Here is a 17,220-nt window from a genome sequence, read left to right as displayed (position 1 = left end):
TTCACTAGACAAGAACTGTTTTTGACTAAAAAAGGTGTTCGCCCATATTAGTTACGGTGGGATGTTATACCGTGTATTTTTCTGCAGCAGAATAAGCCTGAAGGTCACTCTGAATGTGCTCATGAAGCTTTGAACACTAGGCTGTTTTTAGCTCTGGAAGGACCCAGTGGTAAGCATAAACAACACTATAAAGATCGACAACAACGTTGAAAAGAGTAGTACATGCAGTCACCGTGAGACATCTAAAGTATGTTTTTTATTATAAAGGGACAGAGGAAGAGGAGGACGATTTTGTGCCTATGTTTGAAACTCAGGTTCTTGACCGTGACTATGACAGACCAAGCCAACATTTGGAGCAAAGTGAGTCAGTGAAAATCATACATGAAAGAAATTGCAGCACACATATTTCCCCGTTTTGTTCTGTTATTAAAATATATGTTCTGTACTACCTAGATTGTGCGCTTGATGGCGCCATGAGCTCAGGGAACTTACAGTTGTTGTTTTTTCCATTGTAGGCTGGTGCAGACAGTAGTGCACTAACTCAGATATTACAGCAGTTTTCCAGAGGTGAATGCATAACAGTTTACTATGTGACTCCTGAATAATTTCCTGATCAAGATCTTGAGGCTTTTTAAGGATATTGATCCCCCAAGGAAAAAAAATTCTCCTTTTTCTCCCAAAAACAGCAGTCCAGGAACTGTGAGGAATTCAATGCATTTCTCTGAGAGACTTACGCAGGTTGGCTGCTTCCTATCAAGGGGACTTGAACCTCTTACAATTCCGATAAAACACTGTCTTTCTACCCACTATGCCACCTTGAAGCATTAGATTAGTCTGAAATTTTTTTTTGAAATTATATTTCACTCTGTTTCAACATTATTTGGACAGCTGGAAACTCTTTAATCATGTGGATCAGATGACAGAACAAGAACTTGTGGCTAAAAAATAAAAAACTCCTGCAGAAATTCTGTGTTTTTTACCAGATATGTCTAATGGTTATTTTTAAAGCTTTGAATTACTTTTTCAATATTTACCTTCTGGAATCTAAAGTGTGGCTTGTCTGACAGGTGAGAGGAGGCCAGGCAGCTCAACAGAATCATTTGAGACTGGGGACGAGCAATTTGAAGGCAGCCACTGTGGAGCTTCCAAAGGCAAGAAAATACAGAAGAACTTTGTCAAGAGAAACATTAAGGTATGTCAAAGTTCACGTTGGGCCAGACGCAGTGATGGGGTATATCGCATGACTTAGAGCAAGTCTCTCGACTGTTTGTTTTTCCAGTGGGGAAAATATTTGCCTGTAGTGCAAGGGAAAGACATATTTTAAATCTATTAGGGCACCACTGAAAAGTATAGAAATGTAATGCAAATAATGATTTTCACAGTCTTTTTCTTTCCAAACGTTGTGTAATGCAATAGCTAGTAAATGGTGATGGGGGCCAAGTGCTTTTGACCCAGGCAGAGAAAGAGCGCCTGGCCAAGCTCCTCCGAGAAATAGACGAAGAGGAAGAGGACAGTGCCAGAGGAGCAGACAGCGAGGTAGGCTGACATGAAGCCCTAACAGACAACATATGCTGTAGGAAGAGTCTCTGTTTTTCAAGTTCCTTTATATTTCCCCTTCGTGTCTAGAGGTCTCATTGTGAACAGCACAGCAGCAGACGATCCCATCCGCTACTTCTGCTACCCACATTTTGAGCTTATATTTACTAGATTTGAAACATGGTATGTTAACTGTTTTGTAGAAATATTCTTTTCATTATTTAGTCACAGCCTTTTAATACAATTTCTGCGTTTATAAATTGTTTCTTTTGTGAATGTACTTGTCGGAATGCGTGTCATTATCTATCATTTGGACTTTTGAATGATGTTATGGAAGATTTTTAAATAACACAGCCACACTTTGGCCCACAGAATAGCACATGTAGAGTAACATTGGTCAGATATCCATGTTTTGAGGACTGCTTGGCAGCTGAGACAGCCTCTGGGCAGAAGATTCTGACTCCTCAGAGCAGCTCAGATTATGAACCAGATGTGAAGTGCCATATGCAGTTCACATGGAATGCCACATTTTAAGGATTCACTTTCATAATCGTGTCGTAGTCGTGTTTTTATAACAATTCCCTGTCTGTTGTCTCCGCAAAATTCAGAAGCCAGGATCTTTCATACAGTCCTGCTATAAGCTACAGTTGCTCTCATTGTGAGGGTGTGCTGATAGAGCTTTAAACCAAAGAGAATGAGGCCTGTTGTTTTCCTTTGATTCATCCCAGACCCTGTGCCACCTGGAGAAGTAGACTGTTTCACTGTGAACCCACCTACACCATCCAAACTTCAAATGCTTTTATTCTCACTTTTAATTAGCTTTAATAGCCCTTTCGGCAGCTGTGAGGCCAGTTTGAAGTCAGATGGGATGAAGCTTGTTGGGAAGCGAGAGGGAACATACTTACCTTTCACATACGGTTCTATTTAGCTTTACCCCGACAGCTCTACATCCGTGGGACAGCTAACCAGCGTTTTTTTTTTTTTAAATGTTTTGTTTCTGTATTTATAGTGTTTACCTTGACTTTTAGAACCATGCTGGAGTAATAGTGGCAGCAGATACCAAACTGGAGGAGTGCAGATGCTCTGGGTTTTTTAATTGGCTGGAGGAAGACTGTTATTTCAAGACGCGCTATTATGAATGTCCATAATGGAGCAATCACATTATTTATATTGCCAGGTCTTTGGCAGTGATGGGTCTTCAGTTCTGAGGACTTCACCCAATTCTTGGCAGAATTCCCAAGGGCACACCAACCACAAGCTGCTGCTCACTGTTTGTCTCGTACACTTTTTTTTAAAGGCAACAACTCTCATCCTAACAAGCTCCACAGATTTGTGTAGTTCTGGTAACCCGAGGCAATAAATCAGTAGCAGTCAGTCATTGTAGACCATTTTGGGGCTGCAGTGGTGGAGCACTGATATTCATCTCTTACCTTTGGGCTCAGGTTGATACTAAGTGAAAGTAAGATCAGTAGTACTCATTAAGGGGGTTTAAGAACAGCTGTACAGTGATTCTTTTGTAAAAGGAAATGACTGATTATTTAATGTTACAATGTCCCTACTTCGATTCCATCAGGGGCTTGTGTTGCATGTCATACCCCATCTCTCTCCCCTTGTTTCTTGTCCGTCTCTTCACTACGGACTGTCCAATATGCCAAAGAAAAAAAAATCTCTAGGGGAAAAAAAAACAACGTAGTAATAGTCTGACATGGGAAACATGCTGCTTTGCTTTCTTGTCGAGAGCTGATGAGAAGATTGATACCCTCTCATGTCTGTATTGTAAAGCTACAGCCCACAGCCAGTTAGCTTCTCACTCTCAGCAAGAAAGCAAATAGACACACTTCCCAAACTGGCCAACTGTTCATTTACTGATGGAATACTTTTGTGTTTTGACTAAAAAAAGTTTTTACACTATTTCCCGGTTTCCTCACCATTTTTGTTCCTTGTTTCTGTAGACTCAGTCACTGTGAAGAAGACCACCGGGCTTAGTGGGGTTCTCACTCTGGGTAATTGTTTGTGTTTTGTACACACATTCAAAATTTAATTTAATGACTATACCACCAGCGGGACAGATTCAGAGTAGTGCTCAGTAAAGGATGAAAATACAACTTTTTTCTGAGGCTGTGTTTTACATCTTGTCTATGAGGTCCCGTGTCTCGTAATAAGTCATGGTGGGACTCTATTATTCTGTCCTGACATATATAAGATTTGTCTGTTTAACAACTTAAATATTTAACGCATGGTCTAAAGACATTGACATGAACACAAAGAGCAAACCGTGGGCTTTCTGAAGCCTGGGACTGAGGCATTCTGCAAAATCCAAGCAAGCAGCTGTGTTCTTTGTAGAGTTGTGCTCTTCTTTGGCATGATAGTCTTGCTACAAGAACTTATCTCACCAGTGGGCCGCGATGAGGTCACTAACCACCCACTGTTTCCGATAGGATGTAATGGAATATCGCTGGGACAGACAGTCACTGTGAGGAAGAGGCAAATGTCAAAGTTTTGGTATTTGACTATACACATAGTTGCTAGGTGTAGGGGACTGACCAGCTCCCTGTTCATCAACTAGAAGTGAATACCAAGTGCTAGAGTCAGACTTGTACCCCTTTCCTGTTTCAGACATCACTGTTAGAAGGTTGCTGAATAAGCGGTAGATAGGTAATGTTTATTAGTCCCCCATTTAGGTTACCACAAAATAAAGCAGGCTTATACCCAGTGGGCTATGACTTATTTCAGTGATGCTGTTCTTCCAGGAGGACTTGTGGGCTGTGTCAGTCTTGACAGGCCAAGGTTACACCCCGGAGCCCTCTGACCTGGAGCAGCTGATTGACATTGACTCCAAAATGCGCCTTCTCCTTCCTGTCGAAGAATTTCTCCCCGTCCAAAGCTCCTACGCAAACCTTAGTGTGCTCCAGGTATGTTTTCAACAGCACTACAGCACTACTAGCAATGTGTTTTCTCAGAGCGCCATCAGACACCATTCAGGGCTGCTCTGGGACGAGGTCATTAAGTCTTATTGCAAGGTCAGCTCAGTAGGGCATCGATGGCAACATCTTGTAAAATCTTTTGTTACTGACCCTCAGGGAGTTACACCCCTATTCGTAAGTGGGGAAAAAATAGTATTGTGTAAGCTGCTGTAATGTGGAACTGAGGGTTGCCTCATTTTTTCCATCCACTTTTCTACAGTTGCATAGGAAAGCCACTTTATAAAGCCTCTCGTGCATTATTTCCTGCTAGAAAACTTAATGTCAAAATATGTTTTAGACTGTTGTTTCATTATTAAATTGTTTATGTTCTTTCCATATGAGCAAAGGTAACTTTGATGCAGTTATTCATTAATAATATTTTATTCTAACATGTTGAGTTAGTTAATGGTCTGTTTATGTATCCATCACTTTCATAAATGCAAATGATTTTTGTCTATTTAGACTCTTTATAATTTTTCACATTTAGTCTATTCCTAAATTGAATCTATATATTTTATAAATGCTGAATTACTTTGTAACTCTACTACAACTCATAATGCTCACTTTATATACTGCACACTGTCTGAGTGATCTGTACATCACTACCACATTAGACAGTGGAGAACCAATTTCACAGATATTTATAACTGTAAAAATGTTCTAGGCCTTGGTCATAGGTCTGGGCCCGCTCCTAGACGCGAGCTGAGTGAGTTATCTCTGTACGTTATCTCACTGCATTTTAATGCCAGATGGCATGCTCATCATTTGCCTAGCCTGTCAGCGGAAAATGATGTATCTGAAGTCATAAAAACTTTATATCGCAGTTATGCTAACCCTGGGTGCCATTTTCTACTATCACTACTAGATGTAGACAAGGGAAAACTGCTGTACTTGAATCCCAGTGCTGGAATAGGGCATGATCTATGTCATAATGTCTGGAATATTTATGTTACTGTCTTAATTATTTCACTTTTCCATTGTAAATTTACTACTAAGTCATTCTTGGAAATGGCAGTAAAACAAAGCTTAACATTTGAAGTTGAGGTACTGAAGTTATTTATGTTTTGCCGCCTCAGTATCTGTTTAGATGATAAGGATTCTCAACTTTTCAACTGTTTTCAGTGGACCTAGACTGAAAAATCGGCCAGGCAGATATATACGCCAACATTAACTTATAGATGTAAGGCATGTAGAGCTGAAGCTATCAGTCAATTAATTAGTCTATTGACAGAAAATTAATCGGCAACTATTTTGATAATTGATTAATCTCTATTTTCAAAGCAAAATGCCAAAACATAATTGGTTCCAACTCCTCAAATTTCAACTTTTGCTGATCTTCTTAGTCTTCTATGATAATTATTTGAATATCTTTGGAATTTCGACTCCTGGTTGGACAAAACAAACAATCTGATAACCTCAGCTTGGGTTCTGAGAAATTGTAATGGAAATCTTTCCCTGTTTCACTGATTGATTGATTCATTGGAAAAATTATTGGCAGATTAATTGATAAAGTAAATAATCATTAGTTGCAGCCACAGCAGCACAAAACACTACAGCAGGACACACAGGTGCAGTTTCAGTGTGAAGGTTAGAAAGTCAGGCTGCTGATTTGAGAGAATATGACTAAATCCATTGCCTGATGAAGACTGACTAAATTTCAAAAGCACTGTAGTTTTCACTACAAGATTTAGGTATAGTCATTTACACTGAGAATCAGTTGAGCCCAACCAGATGTGTACATGATCATTAGGTGAACTCTGGGGAGTGTTTTATGAAACATGACACACTGCTTTTTGAAATTTTGCAAATTTCATTAACAAATGTTTAAACTATTTGTAATGGCTGAAATGGTGCTATGGGTGCAGTAGCACAATACTGTCATTCCTCAATAACTGCGACTGTTGCCTTAAGTAAGACTCTTATTTAAAATAAGACATCACTTCCTTGTGCAAGAGTCTCCACACATGGTCTGGAGTGGACTTTTGGCCAACAGTACCAAACTGTGATATTACCGGACAGCTGGATGTGTTACTATGTGTAACCTATGTTCCCTTCCCCTCCCACCCTTTAATCATCTTGTCTGGTTAAAAGCGTTTTTGTGAAAGTAAAATTCCCCATCATCCATCCATCATCTGCTCTTCATTAGTGCTAAATTGGCTGATGCAGGCATGCCTTTTCAAATGATGAAAAATGTGAATTAAACAATGACGCAATACTTTGTCTCGCAAGTAAATGGCTACAGATGATTCACCTCCAGACTGCTAATGACAAGCAATTTCAAAGTCGCTGTATTTTAGTATTGTCATGTAGTATATTACATCAAAACGGAAAGGTTGGGGAACACCACACCTGGAAGGCTTAAAAAGTAGCCGTTTTCTTAACTTTTCTTAATCCCTCCATACTGTTGTGGCATACAGTATATTAAAGATAGACTGCACACAAAATAAATCTCTTTCAGAGCCAGTCATTCATTCCACATCTGCAACCATAAATCTTAAAGGTGGTCATAAAGGTAAATATGCTTTTGTTTTGTGGTTATCTTTGTTCTTGTGAGTATCTTGCACCAGTCAGAGTTCTTAACAGAGACCATTTGGACAGCAGTTCAGGAGCCTGCTTGTTTGCCGGCTCATTCCAGAGCAGTTTCTTACGCACACAACAGAGATCATCTCTCTGTTTCAACACCGCTGAAACCGTTTTTTTCCCTGTGATATTAAATCATGGCCTGGATTTCAACATTTGCCATTGTCTCTAGCTTTCTGGCTATGTCGGTCGATCATCTGTCACATTTTACATGGAAGAAGGAGTTATTCACCTCTCCCCAGCGTGCACTCTCTCATAAAGGATCAGTCAGGGCTTGAATCTGTGACTTCAGATTTTGGCGGCATCGGTTTCCAATAAGTCTTGATTGATATCCTGAGGAAAAAATCAGCCTGTGCATTCCTCTGCAGTCACCTTTGCAGTAGCCTCTCTCTGGTCAAGTGAGTTCGTCGATTGAGGGTGGATGCAGTCTGTGAGGTCTGGCACCAGCCGGTGTACTGCCACGGAGGAGAGTCAGCCCCCCATTGGAACCTAATTACAGAGTTTGTGGAGGTAAAGGAGTGCCAGCTCCAGAAAAGGAACAAGGCTTCCCCTTTCATTTGGAGAGATTAACACATGCAGAATGGCTTACTTACATGCGAAGGTTACTGTATACTAGATAGAAAGACCAATAGGCCATATATTGCAGCCAATCATCTGCTTGTTGCAAGACATTTTTATACAAAAATATATGAAAGCATACTTTGTACTTTTTTGTACAGGAGAAAATGTCTTGGACGGAGGTGCTCATCTGTGGATTACGAAGTTTATACTTGCATGTTTAGTGTTAAAGCAAATAGCAGTGCACTTGGATCAGCTATTTGTTAATGAAGGTCAATGCAGTGGCAGGTGCATATTCTACTATATGTCATAGTGCCATAAACCACAGCATCAGTGTTTGTGGAAGCACATTATCAGTCATCACATCGCCAAATGGTGAGTCATGGTGAAAGTCTTGATGGGAAAAAGCCTTGCTTTAATTTGCCTCTGGCTCTTTTTTGATGATCTTTGATGATAGGAAAAAGGTCAGGTAGCTACAGTCCGTACTTTAATGATCTGGATTGAATGGAGTCAAAACACAACTTTAAACGCTGTTTCACTTGGACAACTTTAATATTGTGCTAATGACAGCATTGCTCCTTGTGCATTCTTTATTCTTCTCCCCTTTTCTCAGGCTTCAGCTAAAATAGCCTTCCCGTGATTAAAAACATCTGTTGGCACATAGGATGAACGTACAGTACACCCCTCCTACTGTACTGCTGTGTGGTAATGCCTGCACCACCCACAGTTTGAAGCCAGAAGAGGGATTCTGTCATGAGAATTAGATGGTGTTGGGTGTTTAAGTATTTGTGTGTGCATTGGTGTTTCACAGATTGGAATTACATATGCCATTCTCTCAAATGGGTTTTTTTTTCAAAGTGTGGTTACAATGAAAATGAATTAATGATATTATGGTTTTAAGTCACTGTCCTGCTGTATTTGATGGCATGGGAGCCCTCCCTTAATCAACAGGGATTCAGCTTCTTGTCCGTTTGCATAGTAACACCAGCTGTGTTTTTGTTGCGTATTGGTTGGCTATATTTTGATGTATGACTATGAGGCCACTTAGTCACACTGTGTGGTTGCTAATGAGCACCCATGATTTTAACTACAGGAAATGTTAAGTGAGAGAGCAGAGTTTTGGGCAGAAAACGCCCTTTTGACCAACACAATGTGGTCAGCAGATAGTTTGCAAATTTATCTAATTTAGTCCGGTCATATAATTAAACGTATGGAGAAGCTTTGGTCATGTTATATTAATCAAAAATGTGGCTTAGTTCTTATTTTATATCCCCAAGTGTGTTAGAATTCATGACATATTCGTAATGTTCAAACCTGTAATATACAGTTAGTATACATTTGATATACATGTATCTGCTCTGACCTCAAAATAAAACCAGAACTAGAAAGTAAAAAAAAGAATGCAGTGTAATTTTTTTATGGAACAATGTGTTTTTCTTTAATAGTGATGACAGCGGGAGGACAAAAAAGACATTTTAACCTCTGTGCTAAGGAAGAAACTGTCCTCCTCTGAACGTGATTTCCCCAAACAATATTGAAAATATGCTAATTCACAACAGAAAAGGATGTGAAGTTCGGCATAGTTCAGCAGTCATCACACTGGTAGCCAGCTTGGTAGTGAATGGATGTTATTTTGGAGTGTATTAGAATGAAAACATTGGAATTTAACCTTTTTAATTCAAAGTATATGCTAATATGAAAAACTCTAATATCATCTTTGCAGCCTCTGTAGTTTATATATTCTTCTGATTGCTTGACAGCTGCAGGGTTAGAGTTGAGATGTCAGGTTTGTCATGTGGCACGCTTGGTGTTTTTCACAAGATTAACTTGGCTAAAAAGAATAGACTCCACACCCTTCCCCACCCTATAATTCCCATACGATTCCGTTTGTGTTTTCTTATAAATGCCTCTCCCACTGGTGTCATCCACAGCAGCAGTTGTGTTAAGTGGTTTTCAAGAGGTTTTTCCTTGTCTTTGTTAAGATCTAACTTTTGACTGTTCCACTCATTATGACACTCCATAGTGGATAATTTTGGTCACAAAGTCATCTGTTAACAATAAACAACCTTAAAATATTTGCTAATTTTTCATCTCCATGGCCCAAATTAGGTCAAATTAAAGTATTTTAGTATATTATCACAACCCACTATTCTTTATATTTAAATGCATGGGCAGAGCTCACCATATTTTAGAGGAATAATTCGACATTTTGGAAAATATACTTATTCAATTTCTTGCCAGAGATTACAATGAGAACCTCAATGCTACTCTTTTGTCTGTCTAGTTAAATATGAAGCAACAACCAGTTAGCTTAGAGACAGGGGCAACAGCTAACCTGGCTCTGTCCAGAGATAACAAAATCTGTCCAAAAGCACCTCTAAATTGGCGTTCTGACAGAATGTGCTATGAATTTTAGACGTCGTGGTGGTGTATACAGAGTCAATGGAAATCCAGATACCAAAATTTTTCTGGTGAAAGCCTATTGCCCAAGTCTGACCCATATACTTACACATCGGGGCTGATTCTGGTTGTTATCCTCCAGTGTGGGCTGACAGCCAGAAAATTTTTTTCTGTGTGTGCACCAGAATTTGTCCAGATGTGGAAGCATCATCTGACAGTCACACTGTATGTGGGCCAGACTGGGGCTGAGGAACCGGGCATATATAGATCCAGAAGAAACAGAAATATGTGGCCCAATATTTACCAGAACAATTTTGCTGTCTGGGAAGACACCAGACATGATTCACCCAGGGTGGCACAAACTGACGCGAAAAAATATTAACCAATAGAAAATGCGATCAATCTGTCTCATAGATGTACAGAGATGAGAGTAAAAAGGAGAGAGACCGGAGGGAAATGACAGATACAGTTGGTGCGTCCGTTTGTAGCAAGCTTACAGCTAACACTGGCTGTTTGGGGGATATCAACATGGGCTGCAAGGTACAACAGTCAGATTGGTGTGAACGATGCGAGGAAAAAAATTGCCATTACCATGCTATATCTCATTTGTTAAATTCTTACAAAAACCGTGTAAAAACAACACGTTGTGGTTTCGTACACAGCCTGGCTAGCTGTTAGCTGGCCAACTATTCTTTTAAGGATTGCACTGACAATTCTCACAGTCCTTCATGTTCTCTGTAATTTTAGAAGAAGTACGACATAATTGCAAAAGACTGCTAGAAGCTGAAATGTAGGTCAGATATGTGCTTGACAATACAAAGCCTTTGTTATTGGGGGACAAGAAGTGCCAAAAGATGCTTGGACGTTATTTCCCTCCAAGATGGTTTGATAGACATTTTTGCATGGTCTGCTTCTTAAGCTCTTTGTTCAAATTTGTTTTGTCTGTGTCATTATTTGGCGAACACTATAATTACATTATATTAACCAAGGGAATGAAATAAATAAAGGCTGGGTGGAGATGATCCTAAGAGTATCTCTTTAACAACAGTAAAACCAGTACTCTGTGAAGTATTTACAGTGGTTTAGAGGGATTACAAATGCAAGATTTTCTTCCACAACCCAAACAGTGAAAACTTCAACCAGATCAAACATGAGCTTCGATTGCTGTTTGGGTTATGCTAAGATACTGAGAACACACAAGTGGTGTAGATATTTTAACCCAGTATCACATTCACCATGCCTTTTTTAATTGTAGGATACACCAGGAGGTTTTGATTAGTGCAACAGTGATTGCTCCAGACCACCCTCAGTTCTGAAAAAAAAAAAAAAGCAAGTATAAAGTCCAGATGATCCACAAGTGAATCTTCTAATACTTCAGGAATGTTCACCAATCACCAAATCATCTACCAGGGATCCAAAATACTTATGTAAAAACATAACCTCTGGGGGGGGGGACGACAACTTGGATGCAAACACATATCGTATTTGGGACATTTTTAAGATGGTGATATACACTGTCTCTTACAGAGCAGTAGACACATAGATCTGTGGTCTATGTTTACAGAGAAGGAGGGAGTGAAGGGGATTATGGTGTTAAGATTTTGACTTTGTGCAAAGCAAGTGGTGCAGAATTAAAAACATTTGTTTGCATTACCTTGCTTACCCAATTGTCAGCATGCAGGTAGGTATATAATGTGTATGGCAGACAGCTTTTTTGCAGCAACTTTTGCCTCAGAACTTCGCAAATGACTATAGGCCATAGCTGGACAAAATGTCAGTCTGAGAGAAAGAGAAAGAAATAATAGAGAGGGGAGGGGGGACGTCAAGAGAGTCTCAGCCATAGCTTCCGAACAGCTTACTCCCCAGCTCTCACAGGGAGCGCTCGTGGCAAGGCATGTGGACAGGCCTTGGCAGGTAGCCTTGGTCCACGTGGCACAGCTAGAGCTCATACTATACTTTAGATTTGCAGAGAGACAGAGAAAAAGAAAGAGAGGATCGTGCTGTTCTGAGCAATACCAGCCATCTCTGGGTGAGTCAGCTTGGCTGGCTGTCTTTGATCATAACAGCACTGCCCCTTTGCAATATGTGGCCATGGGTCATTTACAAGACGCATTGTCCGCAAACATAGGGGAGTATATTTTCCAGTCAATAGGGATCAATTTCTCGATAAGTAGTCTGTCAGTAAGTAGTTACTGAGTTACCAAAAATATGGTGCAACTTTATAATCTAATGCAAACCCATACAACAGCTTGTTTGTGAAGCTAATACTGTTCAGTTTTTGTTGACACAGTGCCAAATTTATATTTTTTAGCCCAAAGCTAGAAATATATTCAAGTATGTGCATTACATTGAAAAGTGGCCTTTTCAAAGTAATGCAGTCCAATACAACACTACAATAACACTAGCTACAAAATTAAAAGGGCATATTTTAGTTTTGAATAAAAACAATAGGAATTATTGCAGGACTATTGTTTTGGACTAGATGGCCTAATAAACTGGTTACTCAATGTATTTCATAAACATATTGTTTTGATTATTTGCATAGCCTGTTTTTTAATGACTGAGTGACTTAATGTGACCAACAGACAGTTTTCATAAAATAAAGGCTGCCAGGGTCGTGGCCCATGAGCCTTTTTGTGGCTACTGTTTGAAATGTTGACAAGTTTCCCCATCACATAAGTGTTTTTCAAGGAAAACCCATTTAGCCGTTATATTTTCCCCTTTGTTTGATTTGTTGAAGTGTTTGAGTCATGTTTGCAAAAATTGCCCAGAAGTCTTTATTTTCCTTCCAATGGCATGTAGCTTCTCCACCTACTTTTGATTTTTGTTAGTTCAAAAAAGGTGTGAAGAACTTTGTTGAAAAGTATACATGTACAAATTAGTTTGCTTTGAGTGTGCAGTAGCTTTTATGAAGTTACTGTTGACACTTCTTTTGATTAGCTGCCAAAGAACACACTGGCCCTGTTTTGCTTGTCTTGAATATGTGAACAAGGTCATCATACTATGCCAATGGTTCTTGGTCCGGCAGTTCTCCTAAACATATAATGTAAGAAGGAACCTGAAGCAAACAGTGAGCTGGTACACCCATGTTTATAGTAAACATTTTGCTGCGGGATGCAAGCGATACTGATACATGATGGTGACCTAATTTTTTGTCTTGTTTTCTAGCTGTTTATGAGATGTATCTGAACATGTGTCTGCATGAGAAGATTCAGCTGTTATATTTGGTGAAGCACCACAGATGCAACCCACAGTTGCGTCTGCAGAGAAGAAGCTCCAGGCCCCGCTGTCTAACAAAACTAATAAGACTGACTTGATATAATTATATGTTCCTTCAATGGGAACATCAAGATATAATACACTCTGTATTGTTGACTGTTAGGCATCCAACATTTGTTTTGAATTAACTTGAAGTGAAATGTTTGGCATAAGAAAACTCCCCACTTTTTTTCCCATTTCGTCACTTTGGACAACAACAGATCATCAATCAACTGCTGCAGCTGTTTCACACTCAAACACCATGACAACCTCTGGATGGAATGTAGTGCTTCTATCAGTAATCATAAAATTGATCATATCAATAGGATATCAATAACCACTTAATGAATGTGAAAGGCACAATTGATTCAACTTATGTAAAAGTCATACAAATAATATGCTAACAATCATTTTGCTCATGGCAATTGGCAAGTCATTCTTTTTTTTCATACCGTGTGAAAGCAAAATCTTAACCATAAGGTACGGAGTCATCATATCAGGCATGAATGACATTTTCTCTGTTTTAATAACATTTATTTTGACTTCAAGGTGCATTTGGCATTCAGTGTAATACTTTGTCTTTACAATGTTGTACTTTACAGTATATCTACTCTTTTTACTAATGTAACATCAAATCCCAAGGCATTGATTTGATATTTCATCAACAGAATGACATACTTTTCTCTTAAAGGCTAATTACATTTGACATGTTTTTCATAATTGAATAAAACAAATTCCAGATCTCCAAAGTCTCCCAGCAGCTTTCTGACCCAAACAGATGAGGTGATTATTGGAGATCTTCAACACTATGTCAAGTAGCTACTCTGAGGAGAGCCAATTACCAGCATTTACCCGGTCTCTTGCCCCTGCTCTGTTTGGAAGTTACTCACCATTACCTCCTACTGAGTTAATGCTATCACACTCCCTATCACATTCCCTTCGTTTCCTCCAAGAAGTGAATCATTACTACAATTTGACTGGCACAAGAGCAAAAACTAATTTACTGTTTAGCCATGCCAATACCTTGGAAATGGCTCTAAACTTGTTGCACTGATTTATTATTACTGCTTAATCAATTATATATTTAGAAATAAGAAGTTATTGACCACTGAGTCTTTTATGAAACAGAAAATGAACCATATGTCAATTTAACACTTCTGATCTCATATAGTTTTAAATTGTCACTTGTCAAAGCAATTACAAAGTCACATATTACGACGTTTATAACAAATTGAAGTCTATTTTAACTTGGCATTTCAAGCATTACAATTGATCTGTGCAGATTAACCTCATGTGATATACCACAGTTTACTTTAGGTTCTGAATTGTTAGCCATGCTAGTGCTGTGGCTGTATAGAGATCGAAATGTTCTTGTGGATGGTTGGTCCACCACTTTGTTCTAGGCTGGAATGTTTCAAAAACTATCAGATGGATTGGCATGGAATTTTGTACACACACTGATGGTGACCACTGGATAGATCATAATGACTTTGGGGATCTCCTGACGGGCTATAGCACCACCAGCAGATAAAAGTTTTCACTTATCCTGTAAAATATCTCCACATTTACGGGATGGGCTGACATTAAATTTTGCAGAGATATTCATGGCTTCCACACAGTGAAGCCTACTGACTTTCGTGATCCCTTGACTTTTTCTCTGGCACTATCATCAAGTCAAAATGTACTTTGGTTTATAGCCAAATACATTCAAAGCCAACAGCGTTCCCATCAACCTTAACTATCTTTTGTGTTTAGTGCTAATGTAGAAAATGTTAGCACATAAACTGTCTGCGTTAGCATTACATTTTCTTACTAGTTTCAGTGGGAGAAACAAAAATGAATGTTGGGATACTGTGTGAGACCGACGTTTGACCTGCCAATCGTCGTAGCATTTGCAATAAACTATGTAAAACTCTCAGATTAGCTTGATTTTCCGTTATTGTAGCTAAGCTGTTGTTACTGTGAAAGGAGAAGGTTCCAAGACCAATGCAGAGATAACGAGGACAAAGCTGAGGAAAATGGCAAGTCTTTAATTTTGTAATCATGGTCCGATTAATAACGTAAAGATTAGTAAGAGACTGCGGACTTTACCTGTACACTCATCAGAATTCATAGGGTGTTAATTTAGCCAGAGATGAATGATTTAGTGACAAAGTATGTAACATATGTACACAAATTAATTCAAACTTTGGTCAGTGATAGCTTTATCATTGCTAAACCGTGCAGTCAATTTTAAAGTTTGGAGTCTATAGTTCTTTTATAAGTAGGGTAGCTGTCATTTCCAAATTAAATAAACTGTTTCTCCCAAAGATTTTGGCTTTTTTGGAAACATGCATTTAGTGGTGTGAGGATGGTGGTAAAGCTAGACTTTAATTTTTATTTTTCCTGGTTGGAACACTGTGTTTCTCACTCTGGTGTATGACAGGAGTTTGATCCCATCATGGTCCTCACTTTTGTAGTTTGGATGAGTGAGTCTTAACTGAAGGGCTCTAGTAACAAGCACTGAAAAGACGCTTCAGATAGAAGCTGTCATTATTTCCCTATAGGGAGACAGGCACTGCTAGTTGAGGCCAGACACACCTCTCAGAAGGTTCTTGTTTTTGCCAAGATTTAAATGTCACACTGGTATCATCCAGTTGACTAAAAACTGTGTACATGCAATACGTGACATTAGCCGAGTAGACATGTCTGTTTTGCTTATTAACAAGGGAAGAAGCATTCATTCTTCTTCTCAACATACTGGATCAACTGAATTGAAATCTCCTCCTGCCCTGGGTTTGACTAAGATTACATCCTTAATCATAAATGTGTCATAGCAAATTTAGTATCTCAGTGTTACACTTCATAATTTCTGCTGAGTCCCACTCTCTCCTGTAACCTACCATTTCATTGTTTGCAAGTCCCTGCTGAGATGTCGACATTTTATGAAATATCAATCAATTTCAACATTATTAGATCATACATACGCCTGCCTGGCATCCAGACTAACCAAGAGAGATGGAGATTTCAACCACATGGTGCTGGACTGACACTCCAAAACAGTCCTGCGGTTGGCAACATCCTCTCAGACCCAACAATTTTTTGACCTAGCTGCTGTTTTTATAGAGTAGCTATGTATTTTTAGAGGTCAAAATATGACCCCACCATATGTCATTCACTGGTCTCTCTCTAAACTATTTTTCATTTTACCATGAATTTTCCATCCATCTTGAAGAAATAAATGGTGGGTGGGGTGGGGAGGGATTTTACCAGTTTGATCTATCCTGTGAGATCTACCACAATTGTGCTGGCTTTTTAGCACCTACTGCTCATCATGCTGCATCTACAGCTATTTCTTCATTGAAAATAATGTGACAGCCCTATGATCTGTTTAAATATCTGAGATAAACCTAACATCTTAATATGTGTCATTTGGATCTGATGACTTCACCTTGGATGGCTCTCTCTCTCTCCCCAGTGGAAAAGATCCAACCTGTCGTGAGAAAGACAAGCCTCACACTTATCAGCCGTCCCTTGATGGTCCTCTAGGCATGACTCTCCTATTTCTTCCTGACCCGTTTTCAGAGTTTGCTTTGGGTGCAGCTTGCGGCTCATTGTGTCAGCCCAGTGCAAGCGGATGCCATAAATGTGCGATTTAGTGCATGTTGGACCTCATGTAGACTTTAGCTCTAGCTTACTCTGTGCTATCTGTAAAAAGCAGGAAAGAACTGTGGTGTACTGTATATTAATCTTTACATCTTTAGGACATGCCACAATGATGACATTTTAATAGAGATAAGCATACTACAACTCAAGAGTCTTGGAGGAATGGAAAATGTTCACACAAAGTAATTGTGATGAACTGTTAACCGGTTTTGATCCCTATGTAAATGTTTCTGAGTAACAGCCATAAGCTGTGAGTGCGTCTCTAGGAGAGCGCCCAAGC

At 39.2% G+C, this 17,220-nt stretch overlaps 1 protein-coding gene across 5 annotated transcripts in view; it reads left to right on the top strand.

The window, feature by feature from the left end:
• Nucleotides 1-17,220, top strand: part of fsip1 (fibrous sheath interacting protein 1) — a 29,139-nt gene that overhangs the window by 884 nt on the left and 11,035 nt on the right. For 4 of the 5 annotated variants that reach the window (XM_040137866.1, XM_040137864.1, XM_040137865.1 and 1 more), the window contains exons 4-8: nucleotides 88-169; nucleotides 268-360; nucleotides 1,068-1,192; nucleotides 1,417-1,536; nucleotides 4,287-4,448. In XM_040137866.1, the coding sequence (XP_039993800.1) occupies nucleotides 88-169; nucleotides 268-360; nucleotides 1,068-1,192; nucleotides 1,417-1,536; nucleotides 4,287-4,448 (582 nt within the window). Of the gene's footprint in view, nucleotides 1-87; nucleotides 170-267; nucleotides 361-1,067; nucleotides 1,193-1,416; nucleotides 1,537-4,286; nucleotides 4,449-13,205; nucleotides 13,529-17,220 lie in introns of those variants that run through there. The other variant, XM_040137867.1, reaches the window with a different exon arrangement.

The sequence above is a fragment of the Xiphias gladius genome, chromosome 10, assembly GCF_016859285.1.
Source record: "Xiphias gladius isolate SHS-SW01 ecotype Sanya breed wild chromosome 10, ASM1685928v1, whole genome shotgun sequence".
Classification (NCBI taxonomy): Eukaryota; Metazoa; Chordata; class Actinopteri; order Istiophoriformes; family Xiphiidae; genus Xiphias; species Xiphias gladius.
Note: the sequence above shows the minus strand (reverse complement) of the source record. Positions and strands in the feature narration are given on the sequence as shown.